Source organism: Musa acuminata, chromosome BXJ2-8 (assembly GCF_036884655.1).
Source record: "Musa acuminata AAA Group cultivar baxijiao chromosome BXJ2-8, Cavendish_Baxijiao_AAA, whole genome shotgun sequence".
In the NCBI taxonomy this organism is placed as follows: Eukaryota; Viridiplantae; Streptophyta; class Magnoliopsida; order Zingiberales; family Musaceae; genus Musa; species Musa acuminata.
This window is the reverse complement of record NC_088345.1, coordinates 42261563-42283889: the sequence shown is the minus strand read 5'-3', so window position 1 is coordinate 42283889 and position 22327 is coordinate 42261563. Positions and strand designations below refer to the sequence as shown.

Genomic DNA, 22327 nt, shown 5'->3' with positions numbered 1-22327 from the left:
GGACGCATCAAAATCCCACTAAATCACCCCTGAGATGATTCCGGGGTGACAGATGCTCTGTTGACCCACACGACTCATCGATTTCACGGTCGATTCAGTTGGCGCGAATTTTTTGGCCTTACGTGAGATGCTGCTGAACCACCCCTGAAAGGCCTCCAGGTTGACGTGTTCTCTCTGTAACCCACGCGCACACTAATGTCACGCCAGGGTGATTCAGCCCGACAAAGAACCAGGGTCCGGGGAGCCATTAATGAGGCACTCTATCGCCTCTCTTTCTCTCTCTCTCTCTTGCCCCATTTCCTCGCGAGCTGGCACCGGACTTCGCTTGCGCCGTGGGAGCAGCGAAAGGGGTCTCTGTATCTATCTCTTCGTGTGCCCCGCTAATATGCACGAGCACGTCTCGGAGAACGTGAAGCGCTTCGCACCGCCTCCTCCCAGGTTGATTACTCCGTTATCACCCAGTCCTTGCTGCTCACCAGCTGTTTGTTTAATTGCGTCTCATCAGCTGGAATTTCTTGTTTTAAGCTTAAGTTTTTGATCAGTTGCCTTCTAATGTGGCAGAAATCGTTCTATCAATCGGCGCAGACCCGGAGGTATTTTTCTTCCCTCTTTTCTAACTCATATGTGGTCTCATGGATATGTTAGGGTTTGTTGATCGTGGTCTAAGGCTCTTTCATTGTTCAAATTAGGATTTTATTAGATGTTCTAGGAAATGAGGACTTGGAGTCACCAGTCGGCGTGCATTTGTACGCATAGCAGTCTTGTGATTTCAGATGCATTTGGAAACGGGTTCACGGCCTTGCATGACTTGTGTTAGTGTTGTGACAATAGATTGGTTGTCGAGATCATGGTCTCAAAGTCCAAAGCTAAGTTGAAACTTTCTGATTTCATAAGTTTCTAGCTTCTTCTTCATCTTGTATTCTTGAGACCACCCCTAGCAAACTGTTCCTTGGGACAAATATTGGGAAACGTTCCTTTATTGGGCAAACTTTACAGAGAAGCAAAACCATCATCGTTCAATTTTTTTACTCGTAATTTCTTTTTTTTTTCCTTCTATGCCCAAGAAGCATATAATGGAGTGGAGTTTAATTGAGTCTATTTTTCTTTTTTTTTTTATTGTTCTAAGTTTTATTTTATTCTTTTATTTTTTATGGTTTACACTAAGAAAAAATTGCTGACAAATTTAATGCAAAATGCATCGTTGATGATTTTAGTGTATAAAAAAAATGCAACGATTGTTTGTGTTTAATGTGCTAAATTTTAGAATTCTGTAACTGAAATTATGTAGCACAATATTCAGGATTTATTGCCTTTGTACTGCTGTTGTGCAGAATTTCTGAAGTGTGAAATGTAATGTGTATGTATATTACATGTAATTTTAACCATTTGTCATGCAGATAATTTGTCTTTATTTAACTGCATGAGCAACAAGGGAAATCTTGATGCCTTTATATGAGATGCTTGATTCAAATTTAATTTTTGTCTGCAAAAAGTCACTGGTTGTTTAGCATCATTAATTTATAAATAAAACAGTATCACCCATACGGTGATCACTTAGTGCTGCAGAGAGACATATTATTTATGTCTATCCATAAATGAGACATTTTTTAAATTTTTTTTAGTAAATTTCTCTGCAGATGCTTAATTTGCTAGTATTTTACTTGTGCAGATAGATATGATAAAGTGAACTACGCTCATGGTATTGATGAGGAAAAGAGTCAAGAATTTTATCCAAGAAAAGTTCCACTGGTAGAACATGGGGAGGTAGGCGGAAACCGTGTTGCAAATGATAACACTCATCCAAAGTTGATACCTTTAGATGGTTGTTCTGCCAGTGAGGCTATAACATTTTTAACAGAGCGTAAGTGTGCATGTGCTTGTTGTATCTCACACCTCTATTTAAGGCTCAACAGTTCCACCATCATACATGATATTTTGCTCTTCAAGTATCGACATGTAAACTTTATTTATTAGTCATAGCTGTATCATTGGCTTGCAACCATGGGAAATTGCTTGTTTGATGTGCATTGGTCCTTCTGGTTGATTAATTTAAATGTCAATGTTGTAATGGAAATTGTGGCATAGTTTTATGCATACTTTGCCCCGATAAATTAAGTTCAATCTATAGTTTCTTGAAGATGAATAAAGTCTCTCTAGAGCCAGATGCTTATCATCAACAAGAAGTTGTTATTAATTTATCAATTGTTTCTTGACTTGTCTATATATACTAGTCTGTCAGCCATCTTTGTATTTGCATTCACTGCCCTATGCATGAAGTACTTCCGGTTTCATTTTCTCTAGAAAATTTGCATAAGCATCTCCGCATATTTGTAGTCTATTTTTCGAAACCTCTGTCAGCAACATGTAAACTTCACATTGAAGTCAATTGTTTGAAACCTTTTCAGAAACATGTAATACAATGCTCATCTAACATTCTTCTTTTCTTTAATGATTGACACACACACAACTAAAGTTCCTCTGTGGTATTATCATATATGTCCTCTATCTTCTGTGATCGAGACCAAGTAATGGTGTTTGTTATATCACATTATTAGGAGAAAGAACAGGTAATTTATACCATCCGATATCAAGAAACACAACTATACTCTTAGTTTAGGTTCCACTGGGTTAGATGAAGGCTAGAATTTCTGTTTTTATTTTACTGGAAGTTTTTCTTGGACTATTTTGGTATTTTCTGTTACTGCCCATAAGTCTTTGAACAAGGTCACTTATGATATTTTTGCTATTTTTATGCTTTACAACATTAATCAGTCTGTGCATCAATTTCATTTTGGCCACTGTTGAATGCCTTTTTCCAATTTCTTGAATAGCTGAAATACCTCATTTAATATCCTTCAAATTTTACATCATATTGGTATTTTTTTTATAACAAGTACTTTTATCAAGTATCATTTTTGGATGCTGCATTCTGTTATTTTTGCGGTAAATGTTTTCTTTGAGACGAGCAATATTATGTAACACCAGTAAGAAAGATTGGTCTAGTTCGATTTCCTTCAAGATATTCCTCTCTCTCTCTCTCTCTCTCTCTCTCTGTGTGCATGAAATGGCTGCAGTTAATGTCCTTTTTTTGCATGTTATATGCAGGCTGGGCAGCTGCTGTGCATTTATTGGATAATTCATCAGCTGATGTATCTGGTGAGTTATATGCTTTTGTGTTGTATGATTATTTGAATACAGATAAAATAAGTTGTCTTTAGCTTGTTGAGTGGTTTAGTTGCTCATTCTGAGAATTACTTCACTACAGAATCCACCCACTTAATGTTATTACTATTTGGAACAGAATTGAGCTTCTTGTAAGCAGCCTTAAATATTCTCTGTTTTCATGTGAATTTGCTTCACCACATTCTTCTGCTTCTGTCCTGTGGCATATTATTTTAACAATAGCTATGAAGGTAGATTCTACATATATGAGATAGAGAAGATTTTGTGTTCTCATATTTACAAAGAGCTAGTTAAGCTTCATACAACTGTTGTAGAGTGTTAATTTCTTACTTTTTAACAATTCCTAGTAATTGAAGATGAGGATTGTCTACTTCCAGAAACTATGCTATCCACAAGTTTGTGTGGAGTCACTATTGCACTCTGAATTCTAAAATAAACAAAGGGTTTGAAGTTTGCTACTCTGCATAATATTCATCAATTTTTTTAATGTTAATCCTGTGGAGTATCACTCAATAATTAAGTTCTCTTTATTGGCGCATGTTTTTGACTTTCCTTCTTTCTCATGTAAATCTAGCCTACCTGAGAGATGCTGCAGTCCTGAGTCCTCACTATTAGTATGCTGCAAGGATCCTTGTTCATCAAGGATAAATTACTTTTAAGAAGATATGAATCAATGTCACATAGCACATCCATGCAAGTTAGATGCCGGAAAATATATCCTTGCACATCAGACCATGATCAGATATAATTGCCATTGAAACCTTATTTTCAATGTTGGTTACCAATAGGGAATTGAATGCATGGGCAGCAAGTCAGGTCTTGGATGAGCTCAGAGGCAGATAGTAGTGTGTTGTAGTCAAATACAGGGATCTACAATTGAATACTTGTTGGAAATCTTTGTTCCTGAACTGTCTTACTACGGAAATAGCTAGGTAATTTTGAAGTGTTATATTGCCTACTTTACCATGATTTGTTAATCTATTGTAGCACTCGAGTCTCACATATATTGAATATCAACTAGCATGCTAATGAAAACACAAATAATATATATATATATATATATATATATATATATATATATATGTTACCTTCATTTTATGAGATGTATGATGTTTACGTTTCATAAATACAATAAATGATATGCTCATGTTTTCGATTCATAAAATTGAAGTACATGCTTTTCAAAATATATCGTTTTCAATGTTCTACGAAATATTGACTGAGCATCTATAAGCATTTACGTTTATGTCTAGTGCAACAGGTCAAAGTGTGCTAGCGGACTTTAATACGAGGTTAAATTATATTAATATTTAAGGTAGAGTATAAATAGTTATGTTCGAGGATCAATATTTGAGATAAAAAATATAGAGTTTTATATGTGTCACATCCCAGACTTATAAAAAGGATAATAAATCAATATTTTATTATCCATAATTTACATAATAAACTCCCTCCTTTTTATTTTTCATTCGTTTTTGAATTCAAATCCTTGTCTTTACAGTAATAAATATTCTATTAACTAGAAAAATGATAACATCTTCTTGGTAGGATTACAAGTCTCTTCCACCCAAGCTTCAAATCTGTTACACAATAGTATATTACTCTAAAAATAAATGTAAAATAAAAACATATCAACAACCACAAATGCTGGTAGGAACCTCAGAAAAATTATAAAAATAATCTTCAATATTCATGAAATATAAACAAATATCAATAATTCAATAAGAAAATATATCAATTCATCATAAATCTTATGCATCAGAAAAATGATAATAATTTCTTACATAATAAACAAAATTATGCATCAACCACATGCAACACATACATAATAACAAAGGCATACATCACCCGATGGTACACTCTCCCAACAGCGGATGGAGAGGTATATTCCATGGGATGGATTCCTTCTAACAGTGGATGGAGATAATCTATATCGTACTCCCAACAACGGATGAAGTGGTATCCCTCACCCGCCCAAGTGTATGTATGCGTGGGTGGGGACACGTTCCTCCCAACAATGGATGGAGGAACCGTCTAACCATCACGTTTGACGGCCCGCTAATCCCCGAAAGGAATCGCTATACCTGGTCTCGGTAGGGATACATAAACATCCATGATCATTCATTTACACTCATCCAATCACTCATGCATACATCAAGAAATCAATATGATTAAATATTATGAGAGACCATACTTGATGTAAATCTGCTAGACTATGTTCATTGGTGGCTCCGCACTGTAATGGGCCCGTAGCTCCTTTCACAGGTTGCACTCCCAATGTGAACTACTAGTATAGTCACATCTACTACATGATACTCATCATATCATGAACATAAGAAAATAGAAAACCAATAATCATTTTCAAATGACATCTTCAGATAAAACATTTAAATTCATCAAATCATAAAAGCATCAATCTCTCAATTGTCCTCAATCAACCAAAACCCTAATTGGAATAGCTCAATTGACTTAAATCAAACTCAATTTGATTATGATCTAACGGGACCAACATCAAATCCTTATAGAACTGGTCTGGAATCACCCTAGACTAATCTACTCTAAATTTGATTGATCTCGGTTAGGTCAAATAGGTTTGAACTAATCAAGTTAGTCTGAAATCACCCTAAACCGGCTTTAACTGATCAAACATATTTGATTTAGTCAATTAATGAGCTCAAACCAATAGAGAGGAGGAAATTGGACTATGTCGTATAGTGCTAACCCAAATCGAATCAACCAACCTGAGTCTTGGACGGGTCACATACACTGCATATACATGTTCCAAGTATTAGGTTGAGTTGAGGTACGACGGGCTATATAAAAGGAGCAACGATATGTCTAATGCCAATTGCGTAGTTAGGCAGTCTTAACTTCATGGACTAAGCTAAGCCTCACTTATAAGTTGGGCTGAGCCTCACCATTGAACTAGGCCATGCTTGGCTCGCGAGTTGATCCTAGACACATGAGTTGGGGTCGTATCTGACCACATGGACTGGATCGTACCTAGTAGCATGAGCTAGCCCATGCCTAGCTACATGGTTGGGTCATACCTTACCACATGGGCTGGGTCATACATGGTCACATGGACTGGATTGTACCTAGCCACATGAGTTGATCCATGCCTAGCCACATGGTTGGGTCGTACCTTACCATATGGGCTGGGTCATACATGGTCACATAGAGTAGATCGTACCTAGCCACATAGGTTGGGTCATGTCTAGCCACATAGGTTGGGTCATGCCGAGTCACATGTGTTAGGTTGTACTTGGTCACATGAGCTAGGTCGTATATGACCACACGGGTCGAGTCGATTCGATTTGATCGATCAACTTGACTCAAGTCAGACCCCAATTAGACTCCCCTTATCAAATTAGATTTCAACATTTAAAATTATTAAAGAATGACTCAAATCCATTAATTAAAACTTTAAATTCATGATCTTAAATTTAAAACTAATTACATTATAGAAATTCACACATAATTCTTGAAATATAAATATATCTAATTAAATGAATTAGAACTATTATGCTAATTCAAAAATAAGAATTATAATAATTAAATTAATATTAAAATTTACTTAAGCTTAAGAGATAAATATGAATCAAATAATCATTCTAACATCATAAATCAATTATTATTATTTAATAATCATGAAATTTCGAAATTAAAACATCATGATGTATTATAAAATTATAACAATTTCAAAACATAAATAAAAGCCAATTAAAAAGAAAGAATCTTACTTCTCTTCGATTATCCCTTCCTCGATATCATCTCTCCGGGAAGTTCTCTCCTCAATCCTCACATTATTAGGCTTGGTGGGGAATGAGGGAGGAGTAGCCCCTCTATATAGGAGAAGATGAGATCTCCCCGAAAGGTAAGTAATAATTTAATTTTTATTTTTAATTTATTTTTCTTTTGCTTTCACACACAAAGAAAGTAATATAATATTCATTTCGTATAGTTCACACACAAAAATAAAATGTAAACTATTTACTTCGTAAATATCAAATTACTCATTAGGAAATAAATCAATTAATAATTTAATTGATTAGTAGAATTTCTAACTTATCCATGTGATTAAGGAAACTAAATTTAATTATTTCCTTAACTATAGTACACAAATATAGAAGTTAATAATGAAACAATACATCATTTATAGTAATTAATTTATGTTAAGGGAGAAATTATCGGTGGTTATAATATATTTTAAATGTTCAATTATATGTGATGTCATGATATGATTAATGCCATGAAGATATATTAATCTTAGATATTTTTCGGATTAGATATGTGAATTTTAAAGGATTAAAATCTGCATTTAAAGAGAAGAAGGTGATTTTTTATGTTTCTAAGGACCTATGTGTAAATATAAATCTTACAGGCACTAAACTACAAAGGTGAAAAAAAAAAAGAAAAAAAGGGGTAATTTTATCCCACGCACCTTTGCTTCGCGCACGAGGAAAATAGAGGGGCAGTGTGTCGGTGGAGAAGGGAAGGAGAGGAAGAAGAGAAGGAGAAGGAGAAAAAGAGAAGGGAAGAAAGAGAGAAGAGAAGGAGAGGAAGAAAGAGGCTACGGCTAGGGCTGCGGCCGGGAGAGAAGTGGAAGGAAGAAAAAAAGGGGAGGAAGGAAGGAAGAAGAAGAAGAAGAAGGGGGTTGCGGTTGTAAAGAGAAGAAGAAGAGAAAAGGAGGCAGGCTGCGGTTGGGGGAGAGGAAGAGGAAGGAAGGAAGGGGAGAAGGGAAGGAAGGGAGAAGAAGGAGAGGGAAAGAAAGGAGAAAAAGGAATAGAGAGGAAAGAAAAGGGAACATAAGATGGAAAAAGGAAAAGAAAATAGAGGAAGAAGGAAGAAATAAAAGAAAAGAAAACAAGAAAATATTTGCAGCTCCCTAGCACACTCGATCCTAAAAGAACGTGGCCTTTCACTAATGTCTTCATTTTTGAGTTAAATCACGTAAGTATAAGCTTAATCACTGCAAAATAGTGTTGTATATATTATTGTATGCATAATTTACTTTAAAAAGAATGTTTTGAATGATATGATCATTATGAGCTCGTCATGAACTAAATATAAAGGATTAAGGTTCATTTTAGCCCTTGTGGATTTCACCATGGACCACTTAAGCTTTTATGGTTTACTCGTGTCTAAAATAACCTCTACATTTTTACAAACGTAACATATAAGCTCCTCCTATTAAATCTGAGTTAACAAACGTTAGAGTCTACTTACGTGACATGTTGACTCATAATAAACTATTAATGTAATGACACATGTAATTTAAGTTTTAAAAAAAGGGTCCATTTTAACCTTTGTGGTTTTAGTCATAGACCACTTAAGCCCTTATGGTTTTGTTTGTGTCTAAAATAACCCTTACATTTTTTTAAAAACGTAGCATATAAGCCCCTCTTGTCAAGTCTGAGTTGACATACGTTAGAGTCCACTTACGTGACATGCTGACTCATAATAAATCATTAATATAATGATATGTGTAATTTAAGTTTAAAAAAAAAGATCTATTTTGTCGAGGAAAAGAAAGCGGCGGACGAAGTCGGAGAGGCAAAGGGAGGAGAGGCCGAAGGCCGAGGTGAGGGAGAGTTGGACCACCACGTTGTAGGCGCGATGCGTGGGGGCACAAGAGAGGATGAAGTAGGAGGCGATGGGGACGAAGACGCCTAGGAGGAGAAAGAGGGACCAGGAGACCATTGCATGCTTAGTGTTGGACTGGTCGACACACATCCACCTCAGGTAGGACCGGAATCTCCCGAGCTTGTCGTCAACGCGGGAGAGGCTACGTGCGTACGACGCCCTGCAAGGCAACAATGGCTCGGTGTTAGTTTGGCAAGTCTCATAGTCCCACATCGAGAAAATCAGACTTGTTGTCTCGTCTTGGAACTATAAATAAGGGCCTGGGTTTGGAAGTCAGATGCACCACAAGAGGTACCATAAGTGGCACCACAAGAAAAACCTAAGTGTTTGCTTTGGTTTAAGTCCATACTCAGTTAAATAGTTTGGACTTATAGTTTGGTTTTTCTTGTTTAGTATTTTCGGGTGTTTTATGGCCTAGGAACATCTTCCTAAGGCATTTGTAATTGTCCATCTTTTGCAGTAGTAATTTGCTCATTTTTCGTCCGTGGATGTAGGTCAAAGTCAATTGACCGAACCACGTATATCTGGTGTTCTGGTGTTCTTGTCTCGCTTTTATTCTTTCCGCTTTATTGTCTTGTTGGGTTGCCAAAATTACCTTGTGGTAAATTTCCTGGGGCTAGCTCTAACAAACTGGTATCAGAGCCTGGTTTCGGGATCTTTTGGCAACGATGACAATAACAAAGATTATTGTCGAGAAATTCGACAGAAATGTCAACTTCGGCTTGTGGCAACTCAAGATGGAGGCCATTCTGGTTCAAGACGGAGTTGATTTGGTACTACAGGGAGCCGAGAGCATTCCAGATGATATGTCAAAAGAAGAGCTTGCGGGTATGGATAAGAAGGCCCGATCAAGCATCATTCTAAATCTCTCTGATGAGGTTTTACGGGAGGTAGCTATGGAGACTACGGCTAAGAGCATGTGGGACAAGCTTAAAGCCTTGTACATGAAGAGGACAGTGGAGAATCGTCTCTACTTGAAGCAGAGTCTATATATGCTTCGGATGACTGAAAGTACATCTATACTCTCGCATCTTGATAAGTTTGATTCTTTGGTTATGGATTTGGAGAATATAGATGCAAAAATTGATGATGAGGATAAGGCTTTGTTACTCTTGTGTTCTCTTCCCCAATCTTTTAAGCATTTCCGTGATACTTTGATTTATGGAAAAGAAACAATTTTGTATCAAGAAATTAAATCTGCACTGAAATCTAAGGAGCAGATAGACAGGAATATCACTGGGGAAAGTAGAGAGAATCAGGCTGAGGGTCTGGTTGTTAGGGGGAGAATGGATAAAAGAGAATTTGACAGTAGTAGATCTAAATTTAGATATAAATCCAGACATAGAAATTTGGAATGCAGATATTGTCATAAAATGGGGGCACATTAAATCTGATTGCTTTAAATTGAAAAATAAATTAAAGCAAAAGGAAAACTTTGTTGAAAAAACTACTGAATCCGTTGAAGTTAGTGTAGCAACTGATGAGAATGTTGGAAATATTTTTTCTGCTATTGATGACAGGACGAGGTCTAAAAATGAATGGATTTTATATTCAGATTGTTCTTATCAGATGTGTCCCAATAGGGATTTGTTTTCCACATATGAATCTTGTAGTGATGGAATTGTTTTGATGGGCAATAATGCCGCATGTGATGTTGTTGGTAAAGGCACAATCCGAATTAAAATGCATGATGGTATTGTGAGGACGCTCACTAATGTTAGACATGTTCCTGATTTAAAAAAGAATCTCATCTCTTTAGGCACCCTAGAGGCCCTTGGGTGTAAATACACAGCTGAAGGTGGAGTTATGAAAGTTTCTAGAAGTGCTCTTGTTGTTATGAAAGCTTGTAGGTCTGGTAGCTTGTATATTCTGCAGGGAACTACTGTCACAGGTTCAGTTGCAGTCTCGTCATCATCATTGTCTGATTCTGACATCACCAAATTATGGCATATGCGTTTGGGTCATATGAGCGAGAAAGGTTTGAGCATATTGAGCAAAAGAGGTCTACTTTGCGGACAGAGTACTGGGCCACTTGATTTTTATGAACATTGCATTTTTGGAAAGCAGAAAAGAGTCAGCTTCACTTCTCCGGCAGTTCACAAAACGAAAGGTACTCTTGACTATATTCATTCAGACCTTTAGGGTCCAGCTCATGTTCAGTCTAAGGGTGGTGCTAGGTATATGCTGACTTTCATTAACGATTATTCCAGGAAAGTTTGGGTTTATTTTTTGAAGCATAAAAATGATGTTTTTCTAACATTTAAACAATGGAAGGCTTTGATTGAGAAGCAGACAGGTAAACAGATTAAGCGGCTTCGAACAGATAATGGCATGGAATTTTGTGAAGGTGATTTTGAAGAATTCTGCAAAAATGAAGGAATCGTTCGGCATCGCACTGTTAGGATGACGCCTCAGCAAAATGGTGTGGCCGAACGTATGAACAGAACACTCTTGGAGAGAGCGAGGTCTATGATCTCAAATGCAGGGTTGACAAAAGACTTTTGGGCAGAGACGATTAATATGGCCTGTTACGTTGTCAACCACGCTTCTTCTGCAGCACTTAACTTTAAAACTCCAGAGGAAGTTTGGTCAGGTACTCCTGCTGATTATTCTAATTTAAAATTTTTTGGGTGTCCAGCATACATGCATGTAAATGAAGGAAAATTAGAGCCTCGGGTTCAAAAATGCATTTTCCTTGGGTATGCTTCTGGGGTGAAAGGATGCAGATTATGGTGTTCTGATCCCAAATCCCCAAAATTTATAATCAGTAGAGATGTTACTTTTGATGAATTATCTATGTTATCTTCTAAAGAGGATTCTACTAGTTGTACAAATGATAGTGCGCAGAAGCAGGTGGAGCTTGAGATTGGTAGTTCAGATTCTTTTAAGTCGAACTCTTCTACTCAAAGAATGCTAGTAGGTGGTCCCGAGTCTACTGACGCAGATGATCCAGAGGAAGAGCAATATTCCATAGCTAAGGATAGACCACGGAGAGATATTCGACCATCACAAAGATATGCAAATTTGGTTGCATATGCTTTGTCTGTTGCAGAAGAGACAAGTGAAGTTGGTGAGCCTACTTCCTACTCAGATGCAGTTTCTTGTGATAATTTTGCTAAGTGGTTGATTGCGATGAATGAAGAAATTGGGTCTCCCCATCGGAATAGAACTTGGGATTTTGTTAAGTCGCCTTCGGGTAAGAAAATTGTTGGATGCAAATGGGATACCATTGCTGAGGGAAAGGTCATTGTTCAGAAAATTCATACGAAGGACAATCCAGCTGATATGTTTACGAAGCCTCTTTCGGTTTACAAGTTCAAGCAGTGCTTGGACTTGGTTGGTGTTCATTGTTGGTGATTGCCCGTTGGGGCTTTTATGAAGAAGGTGGAGCAAGTTTTGTTGGAACATGCCAAGGTGGAGATTTGTTAGTTTGGCAAGTCCCATAGTCCCACATCGAGAAAATCAGACTTGTTGTCTCGTCTTGGAACTATAAATAAGGGCCTGGGCTTTGAAGTCAGATGCACCACAAGAGGTACCATAAGTGGCACAACAAGAAAAACCTAAGTGTTTGCTTTGGTTTAAGTCCATACTCAGTTAAATAGTTTGGACTTATAGTTTGGTTTTTCTTGTTTAGTATTTTCGGGTGTTTTATGGCCTAGGAACATCTTCCTAAGGCATTTGTAATTGTCCATCTTTTGCAGTAGTAATTTGCTTCTCTTTCGTCCGTGGATGTAGGTCAAAGTCAATTGACCGAACCACGTATATCTGGTGTTCTGGTGTTCTTGTCTCGCTTTTATTCTTTCCGCTTTATTGTCTTGTTGGGTTGCCAAAATTACTTTGTGGTAAATTTCCTGGGGCTAGCTCTAACACTCGGTGCTGTTGTTGGTCGCTTCCACGACGACGCCTTCTCCCATCATTGATGGTGATCTCAATTTTTTTAATTTAAATTACATGTGTTATTATATTAATGGTTTATTATGAGGCATCATGTCACGTAAGCATACTCTAACGTCTGTTAACTCAGACTTGATAGGAGGAGTTTATATGCTATGTTTTTGAAAATATATAGGTTATTTTACACACGAGCAAAACCATAAGGGCTTAAGTGATCCATGATCAAAACCACATAGGCTAAAATGGATCCTTTTTTAAAACTTAAATTACATGTGTCATTATATTAATGGTTTATTATAAGTCAGCATGTCACGTAAGTAGACTCTAACATTTGTAAACTTAGACTTGACGGGAGGGGCTTATATGCTACGGTTTTGAAAATGTATGGGTTATTTTAGACACGAGGAAACCATAAGGGCTTATGTGGTCTCTGACTAAAATCATAGAGGCTAAAATGGACCTTAACTCAAGTATAAATGCATGTATTTTGTAAGTATAAGTCTAATCATTGCAAATAGTGGTCGTATACATTATAGTATGCATTATTTATTTTGAAAAGCATGTTTTGAATTACATGATCATTATGAACTCATCGTGACCTAAATGTAAATGCATATATTTTGGAAGTATAAACTTAACCACTACAAAATAGTGGTCATATACAACTTTGCATGCACAATGTATTATGAAAAGTATGTTTCGAACTATTTTAACATATAATTTCATGTTTCGAATTTGGGAAGCATTTTTCGAATTATTTTAATATATAATTTTATATTTTGAAAGTATTTTGAAAAGCATGTCTTGAAATAATTTAATGTAGAATTTCATGTTTCAATTGATATGATCGATATAAGCTCGTTATGAGCTAAATATAGATGTATATGTGTTTATATAAATATATATGGATTACGATGAAAATGTTTTTATACATGTATATATATTTTGACGTATAGTATGGAAGTGTATGTATGTATATGATACAGGTGCATAATTTCATGAATAGTTATGTTTTCTCCATATACACATTTATATGTTAAACAGGCGTATAATTTTATGAATAGCTATGTTTTATCCATGTGTACATATTTATATAGTAAACAGGCGCATAGTTTCATGAATAGCTATGTTTTATCCATGTGCGCATATTTATATTGGTAAACAGACACATAATTTCATGAATAGTTATGTTTTATCCATGTGCGCATACTTATGTGGTAGACAGACGCATAATTTCATGAATACCTATGTTTTATCCATGTGCACATAATTATATGGTAAGCAGATGCATAATTTTATGAGTAATTATATTTTATACATTTGCGCAAATTTATTATGACGTGCAGTGGGGGGAGTGCATGTATGTATCATGGTAAAAGCGCATAATCTCATGAAGTTCTCTTCACGTACTCATATTTATTATGATGTAAAGAATACACTTATGTACTACAGTATAAGGCAAAAAATTTTATGAATTTCTACATTTTCTATATGTGCATATAAGCATTTCAGATTGTTTTAAAGTAGAATTTTACGCCCTTATGTTGTGCATGCTGTGTAAGATTTAAATGTTTTATGCTAATCAATGAAATACTATATGTACGACGTGATGCATGCTCACCTAAGTAAAGCTAGGATGGTTTATACTTACCTAGTAAATTACTCATTATAGACCCTATTTTGCATGTAAGGATACTAGTACCTCACCTAAGTGATTGGGTAAGGAAATGAGCACGTGCAAACCCATGCTAGTGCAGATATAGACAATCACCCGTGGGCAATTTTGTGTAGAGAAATTTTGGACATGTTATGTTTTGTTAATTTTGGACATGTTAGGTTTGGGTTTTTCCGTTTAGTTAAATGGTATATAATTCTGTTCAGGTGTCGATTATTGTGTACAGGGGAAACCCTGTCGTTTTGTTTAGAAATTTGCATGTTTTACTTTTAAGATTTCATAACTTCCGCTGCATTCATATCGATAGTAGTAATAATGTAAATGAAAAAGACGTGATATCTCACCTTAGTTCGGCATGTAGGATATGTATGGGACTAGGAGTGCGGTGTTACATCTTAGTAGTAGGTTATGAAGGCCAGCGTGGAGAAAAATAAGTATTAGATGTTTCTCCAACTATATGTCGTGGATGAGGTTGACCAAAGCAGCAAAAGGGCAATCTATAATGGAAATATCCATCCGGACACCGATTGTTTGGTCCTAGGATTTACGTGAGACTTCTGATTTAAAGCTTGCCCTACCAACCTAAATTGTTCTTGTAAGCGATTTAAGCCCATATCCTAGCTGTTTGTGTTGTTTCTGTTTTTAATATTTCCGAAACCGTATCAATGACTTTTTCTGTTTACATGATCAAAATTGTAATAAGAAACTTTGGTTTCACTTTTGATGTTATAGAATCTCTTGGTTGTTGTAATCAGACTTTAATGTTGTGGTTGGAAAATTATTTGATGTGTATACATGCATGATTATTTTCGTTTATGAGATGTCATTTATTACACTAACAAGCTGTCGTTGCAGATGGTTATCATTATTGTTTAATGAATTTATTTTTGTCTGTTCCAGTAAAGCTATTTGCATATTTGGGAGCTGATGGTTCATCCTTTTGCTTTGACTCCCATCCTCTTCATCTTTTGTTTTTCACCGTTAAACCTTTGATCTTCTTTATTATGTTTGCAGATGAACATTTTGGGAGAATTACAATGCAAGATACACAAATCCAACAGCGATGTAAGATCAACCACCTCTGATGATAGCTGACTCACAAGAGAATTTTGTTTGATAATTTACTTAAAAATTTTGAGAAACTCTGCGGGAAGTGTCATGTCAGCATCGTAACCTGTAATATAACAATTGGTATCCAAATACACACTGATGTGTTGTGTCAGTACCTAACAGCATTCTGTATCATAGCTAGCATGAAATCAGCATTGTGGATGTGCTTTACAGTTTCTAATGCTTTCATACGCACCAGAATGTTAGGTCAGTTGGTTAGATGAGTGTCTTGGAGAGCTTTGTCATTGGTTGTCTTCTTGGTCAGGCCATGAATGAGATTTTTCTTGAGTATGCTCTATATTATGGAATTCAATTTCGTCTGTATCGGTCTGTACCTGCTGTCCATACCTACTCAGATTTATCATTTTGTACATGAACTGGTGCATGAGCCACCCTATCAGTACATGAACCATCCTATTTCGGACAGTACGGTTCAGTTCGATAAAAAAAAAAAAAAAAAAAGATTTAGTTTTAAAAGTTGATTTTTTATGACTTGTAATTTCGGACAGTACCCGGATTTGCTAGTTTGTACATGAAGTGAACCATCCCATTAAGCACCGGATGGTCCAAAAAAGAGGTCTAGTTCAAGAAAGCCGATTCTTTTTATGACTTGCAATTTCAAGGGCCCTCTTCGTCTTCTTGTTGCTGTGTCATTGTTGCCTTTTTCCGATAATGTTCTTCCTCTAATATCATCATCTCCTCTTCCTTGCGAGAGTTACTTAGCAATTTCAAGGGCCCTCTTTATCTTTTTGTTGCTGTTTCATTATTGCCCTTTTCGATAATGTTCTTCCTCCTATAATCACTTCACTATCAATTTCAAGTGTTGATCATTGCCTCTCTCCGAGAACCTTCTTCCTCTCAACAATGATCTTTTTCTGTCATCTCCACCTCCTCTTTCTTGTTTGATAATGTGCTTCCTTCTTCCTTCCCTTTGTTGTACTATTTCAGCACACTGAAAAAGATGACACATCCAAAAGGAATGACCGCTGCATCTTTTGTATTATGCTACATATTAATTTGAATCAGTTTAGTTTTTCATTGTGTTGTTGGGATGCAGGAAAGAAAACAGAGAACGATGATTACGTATCATTTCGATCTCTATCGTCTTACATACTGATTTGCATCAGCTTAGTGGTTCAATGTGTTCGGTTGCAGGAGGAAAGAGAACAGAGAAAGATTAGTAGTTGAGTTTTCAAGTCTCAGACATGGTTTGGAAGGCAGCAAACACCTCAGTAATTTGGCAACCATCGATATGACACCGAGTACTGCTTCAGCACAGTAGTAGAGATATGCGACAGCCAAAACTTTGCATGGCAAATACGAATGTGTTTCAACCATCCCATGACCATGAATTCACACTGCATGAAATCCTACCTTGTGGGTCGCAGAGGTACAAAAGGACAAAAGAAGGCAATGTTTTATGTTGATCAAGTTCAGGAACAAGCTTCGATTCGCCCGGCAAATAAGACACCTCAGCTGTATATGGTGTATTCACCTGCTTTCACTAATGAACCTGAAAAATGCAAATTTTCTTCGAATTAACGAGAAGCGCATTCAAAAGAATTGACAAGACTAACAATGAAAAGTATAGAGTTCAGTAGAACATCTCGGGTGATGCATATACTGTCGATGTGTTTGGAACTTTGTTCCCCATATTTTCCTATCGTCTACACCTTCGGGAGGACAATAGACAGATTGCTTTGGGAAATTTATCCTTTAGAAAGTGTAATGGATCATCAAGTGTAAAAACCTAGAACAAGGAAATAAGGTGTTATGGTTCACGTTTGGACCTATCATCTTCTTCGAACGGTGGTGCTTGGTGCCCGCTGTGCTTGAGTAGATTGCCCAGCAGTCTGTTCCTCTGGCATGTTCATGGCTTGGGTCATTGCATTCAGCACAATGAAGACGAGAGGAATTAAATACATCCACTGCAGGTAAAACAATAATAAAAGGATCCAAGTTGTTATGTTGCAATTGAAGCTGATAACCATCTCAGGTAATAACAAGCTACTTGATAAACAATCAACAAAATAAGACAATAAGGTTACTCACATATTTAGCCCAAAAAGATTTTTCAGGTGGCTTTACACCTTCACCAAGTCCATCCTCTCCGGCAAGCAATTCTTCAGCAAATGTTGGAGTTCTGCAAGTATCATGCAATAACAATTTGATATTATTGTTGGAGCTCTGCAGGTCTTAACTCAAGATATTACTCAGTAACTTCGGTATCAAGAACAAATGACTAATGCATTCAACTGATAGGCAAATGATGTCATTGTCATTCTCAGAGTATTTTAAACTGATGTCATTGTCATTCTCAGAGTATTTTAAACTTACCTTGGAGCTTGCTCACTATTCTTCAAAACCGTAAATGATGTGAAAGACCACTTTGCAGGCTGAAACCAATATGAGATAAGATAGTAATTATGCTTGTACCAAAATCATTCATGAGAAAGTAAGAAAGAAAAATTTTAGTATATCCCTGAGATTCAGATTCACCATTATTCTGGTTATTTTCCTATTTCATTGGAATAGAAAATCAACGCACTACATGATGTAGTTGCAAGCATATGTTCAAGTAACAACCCATATCCTCAGAAATTCTGGACACAATGACAAAGTTTAAAGAAAATATCTCATTCCCAATGTAAAACAAAGGGTTTGATATAAACTATGCAGCCATGTGGTCTGGCAAGGTGCTACATCGCAAAGATCAAGAAGAATATTTAAAATAGAAAATATCAACCAAGAAAAATGCTTTTTAAATAAACCTTACTGATAAAAATTTATGGTGTGTTAAAATTGTCAATGCCGAAGGACAAAGTTATTCCAATAATCTTTGTATTTGTAGAAATACGAAAAATGGAGGAAAACCTTTTAGTTTGTCATTAGAGTTCGATGTTCTTATAGATTTACACAGGAAAATATTAAAATTATCCATCATATCCTGCATACCTTAGATCACTAAGAACTTATTTATTTTTATTTTTTGTGATATATATGAATTTCTTGAAAACAAGAATAAGAGATTTTGATTTTGGTGAACTATTTCAATCAAGAATAAAATGAGGGAAAATTACTTAGAGAGTTCTTATCATATAAAAAAAGGCTTATAAACGAGTTAACATTTGAATCAATTCAAATTAGTGATGTGCAGAGAGGTAGAGGAACACCTAACAAAAATTCATTATAATTTAAAAAGTGATTTGATGGCTGTTTGTATATATCATCAACAACAAAGAACTATGATGGGAAAGGATCCACATAGTTGACTCCAAATAGTAGGTTTAAAGGTTGTCGATGTTTTTATTTCTTAAACAAAGTTTTATTACGGTAAAGGAATTGGCAAATACTTTCAAATGTTTAATGTAGTATTTTTAGTTATTCAATTGGAAAATAAGATAGTAAAGATGAAACCCCTATTGAAATTTATCCAATTTGAGGAGAAAGCCTCCAATGTGACAAAAGAGAGAAGGGGAAAGTAACTAGCTAGAAGAAGAAGAAAGGATATAACCATCAACCCTAAATGATGAATATTTGAAGTACTAAAAACTACTCAGAAGCATAACTATCAACCAAGCATTTTTTAAGAACTTACATATTTGAGCATTCGTGGATACTGGCAAGCTCCAGCAGAACCATAATTTACTGCCACGATGTTCACACCATCCTGTAAAAGGACATGCAATATGTGAAGTCTATGATAAGGCAGTCACTTGGGATTCAAGTCAAAATTCAAGCAACAATGACTTGGACAGTGGTGAGCACTTTGATTAATGGAGAATGGTTGGCTCAATATGATCCTTTTGCTGTTAATAAATAAGTCATTGTTAGTATTCCAAGTAGTGGAAGTGGAAATGGATTTGATCGTAATTACTGTCATAAAAGATCACCGGCGTGAATTGTCACCAATAACATGGCTTCCAAGGCTCATGAGTACAGCACCATAGCTACCTCACATTATTATTTAGAACCTTGTGTCATTCACAGCCTGAGTTTGGCTCTTAAAAGCACGCATGAATGAACAAAAAGTTCCAACTTTTTTTGGATTTTTTTTGTCATAACTAGCCCAAATTTGGCTTTTTAAAGCATGTGTGAACCACCAAAAATTCTTAATCCCTGTGAAAAATGCAAACAGATAAACGAAACTTTGGGTGGTAAAAAAAAGCAAGCTTTCTTGAAAACGGTGGTTCTCCCTCTTAAATCCATAAAATACAACTGAATCAGGTGCATATCTGCATGCAACTTGTACTCAGGTGCATATCTGCACGCAACTTGTATCCAAGTGTGAGCAACAAAGGAGTTTAACATGACTAATTCCATTTTAAGAAGTTAAAAGAAATATGAAAGAGCTTCCAAGTAAGATAACCTTATCTAAATGGAACAATGGCAAATTTTTAGTTGCACAGAGAACTAAAAATGATAACTATACATGTTAGATCATGAAGTAGAGATGAGGGAATTACAGTATGAATGATAAAATGCTCATCCAAACTCTCCCGGGGAATGCACCTCTGGAACAAAAAATTGGGCATTAGAGAAATAAATAGTCATTGCATTAAAGATGTCTTGTAGAAGTAAATCAATCAACAACTATGATAACATCATAAAAAATTATCATTTCATTTTCTGTACATTACACTTGCATAATATCAACATAAATTTTGCCTTTCAGTAACTTAACAATTATTGATGATGTCCATGAACTACCATAAACAACATAGATCTTGTAGCTGAGAAAGAGTTTAAATTTCTACCAAGATCCATATGTGGTATATACAACCTCCTGCAGGTTATTAATATTTCAGAAAATTACAAAAAATTATTTATAATCTGACTGTCTCATTTACACACCAGTACTGAAGCTGATGCTACTATTTTGTTACACCATGCAGGAAGTTCTATTCAACAGTGACTGGCTAGGCCCCTACAAATATGACCCTCAGACTCAAAAAAAAAAAAAAAAGGGAGGGAGGGGTGGGCGCACGGTATAGGGAAGCAAAAGAGGAAAATTATAAGTAGAAGCTAGTCATACTATTTTTGGATAAAACAAAATTCAAATAATGTTAAATACATGGTGTCATTTCCAGTGATGTCTATCTTATATTCCTGTAATTTCAGGAGCTGCATTCTAGAAAAATCAAAAGGGTCCTCTTCATTTTGTTGTATAGTACTGAAAGTAACTAGGCAGCAGTTGTTTAATGACAAGTGAAGATTGCTTTCAAATAGTGCATTCCATGATTCATGAAAAGATGTGACAAAAGACAAATTCTGAAAAATAAGATGAATCAGAAAAGTACCTCGATTAAAACAAGATCAGACATCCAAAGTTTACCAAGCAGAAGCTAAAAAATCAGATGATGCTAACTTACAGCTCTGACTGATGAAACGACAAAATCTCTTCCCGGAGCAGTCAACACATTAGATGGTACTCTGATCGTATAATAACCATCTTCTTTCAATAGCCTCTGCCATAAATCAAATTAAAGAGCTTCACTAGTCATTTCTAACATCCAAATAACTACTCATAGAACATAAAAGGATACGTTTCTGAAAAGTTACTTCAAAAGCTCCCTTTTCTTCCTCTGTAAGTGCATTCCTCGAAAACCGAAGCTTGGTCAGAGTCTGCAGTCGAATCAAGTATCAGCCAATCAAAGCATAGTTGAATCGATCCATATAAACTATCCAGAATAAAAAGCATAGTCGAATAGATCTAGACAACCAAACACCAACTGTCTTAGTTGAGCAGAAAAAAAGCTCTATTGTTATTCCTTTTGCAAGAGAGATCAACCGGAGACAACCTGTCCACCATGGCTCCACGACTTGAGGCGGGCTGTGAAAGTTCCGGCGGGGAAGAACCCGGAGCCCCCGAACTGATGCTCCAAAGAGAACTGCACCGACTTAGAATCGGGCGACCCGGAGAGCAGATCGGGATCGGGTCTTCGGCGGATCGGGGGGCGAGTAGGGGTCGAGAGAGCGGGATCGGCGGCCGGCCGCCCTCCCTCGAGCCCGAACTCCTCATCATCCTGCAGCAACTCGTCGGACTGGAACCCGCCGGCGATGGAAACCAAGAGGAGAGTCGAGAGGGTGAAGAGGACCAAAGATCGCCCGCGAGATGAACCCATTGCCGTCTCTCTCTGCTCTCCCCTTCCCCCCCAAATCGGAAGAATTAAAAGGAAAGGTACCTAACTTTGCGGATCACGTGACTTCCATTTGCATTAGTGAACGGTGTAATGTGGGCCGGCCCGTCATTGTGACGCAAGTAGGGTCCAAATTGAGACAGCTCGACAAGGCCCATGGCCCATATAAAAAGCCCATTTCAAAGCATCACAACCTGGCGCTGGTAACCCAACCCATTTATTTATTATCTTGCCTTTTTATTTTATTTATATAATTATTTTTTATGTATATAATATTACCATATTACTATTATATAATAAATAATATTTATTTTATAATAAAAATAATAACATTTTATTATTTTCATTAACTCTTCCAACTCACTCATATTATCATTGATTATGCTATGTTAAAAAGATTTGATTAGGTCAATCATATCATATATTTATATTATCCTTCACCTTGAATCGAGAACGTCAAATGACATCAAACAATAAGGAAGCGATGAATGACATAGCGACGTCAACTGATGTCAAACAACAAGAGAGACCGAGTGACATAGCGACATCAAATGATGTGCAAGTAACAAAAGAGCGACATCGTTATGATAAATAAAAGGATAAGAATAATAATCGAAAAATATTATACATTATTATTTTTTAAGGAGATTGCCAATAGCAAAACCCCAACTTGGTCATA

At 36.3% G+C, this 22327-nt stretch overlaps 2 protein-coding genes across 7 annotated transcripts; one reads left to right on the top strand and one right to left on the bottom strand.

Annotated features, from left to right (window-relative positions):
• The first annotated feature begins 266 nt into the window (after window positions 1-266).
• On the top strand, window positions 267-15806 carry LOC135619493 (uncharacterized). 6 transcript variants are annotated; one of them, XR_010489399.1, is made up of 6 exons: window positions 267-438; window positions 562-593; window positions 1670-1764; window positions 3106-3156; window positions 3972-4115; window positions 15413-15806. XR_010489399.1 is itself a non-coding variant. In XM_065121570.1 (5 exons), exons 1-5 carry the CDS (start codon window positions 386-388, stop codon window positions 3764-3766), a joined length of 240 nt encoding a protein of 79 aa, XP_064977642.1. In that variant the 5' UTR covers window positions 267-385; the 3' UTR covers window positions 3767-3965. The 6 variants fall into 6 exon arrangements, 4 of the variants coding, with proteins under 4 accessions (XP_064977642.1, XP_064977640.1, XP_064977639.1 ...); XR_010489398.1 differs by having other exon boundaries at window positions 269-438; window positions 1670-1861; XM_065121570.1 differs by lacking the exons at window positions 3972-4115; window positions 15413-15806 and adding an exon at window positions 3758-3965.
• A 984-nt stretch (window positions 15807-16790) lies between these two features.
• On the bottom strand, window positions 16791-21680 carry LOC135619491 (uncharacterized). The gene is made up of 9 exons (XM_065121565.1): window positions 21310-21680; window positions 21071-21133; window positions 20881-20976; window positions 19975-20022; window positions 19107-19178; window positions 17846-17904; window positions 17561-17651; window positions 17299-17436; window positions 16791-17021 (listed from the first exon to the last, which is right to left on the bottom strand). The coding sequence occupies exons 1-8, from the start codon at window positions 21631-21633 to the stop codon at window positions 17302-17304; spliced, it is 888 nt and encodes a 295-aa protein (XP_064977637.1). The 5' UTR covers window positions 21634-21680; the 3' UTR covers window positions 16791-17021; window positions 17299-17301.
• Between the last annotated feature and the right edge of the window lie 647 nt (window positions 21681-22327).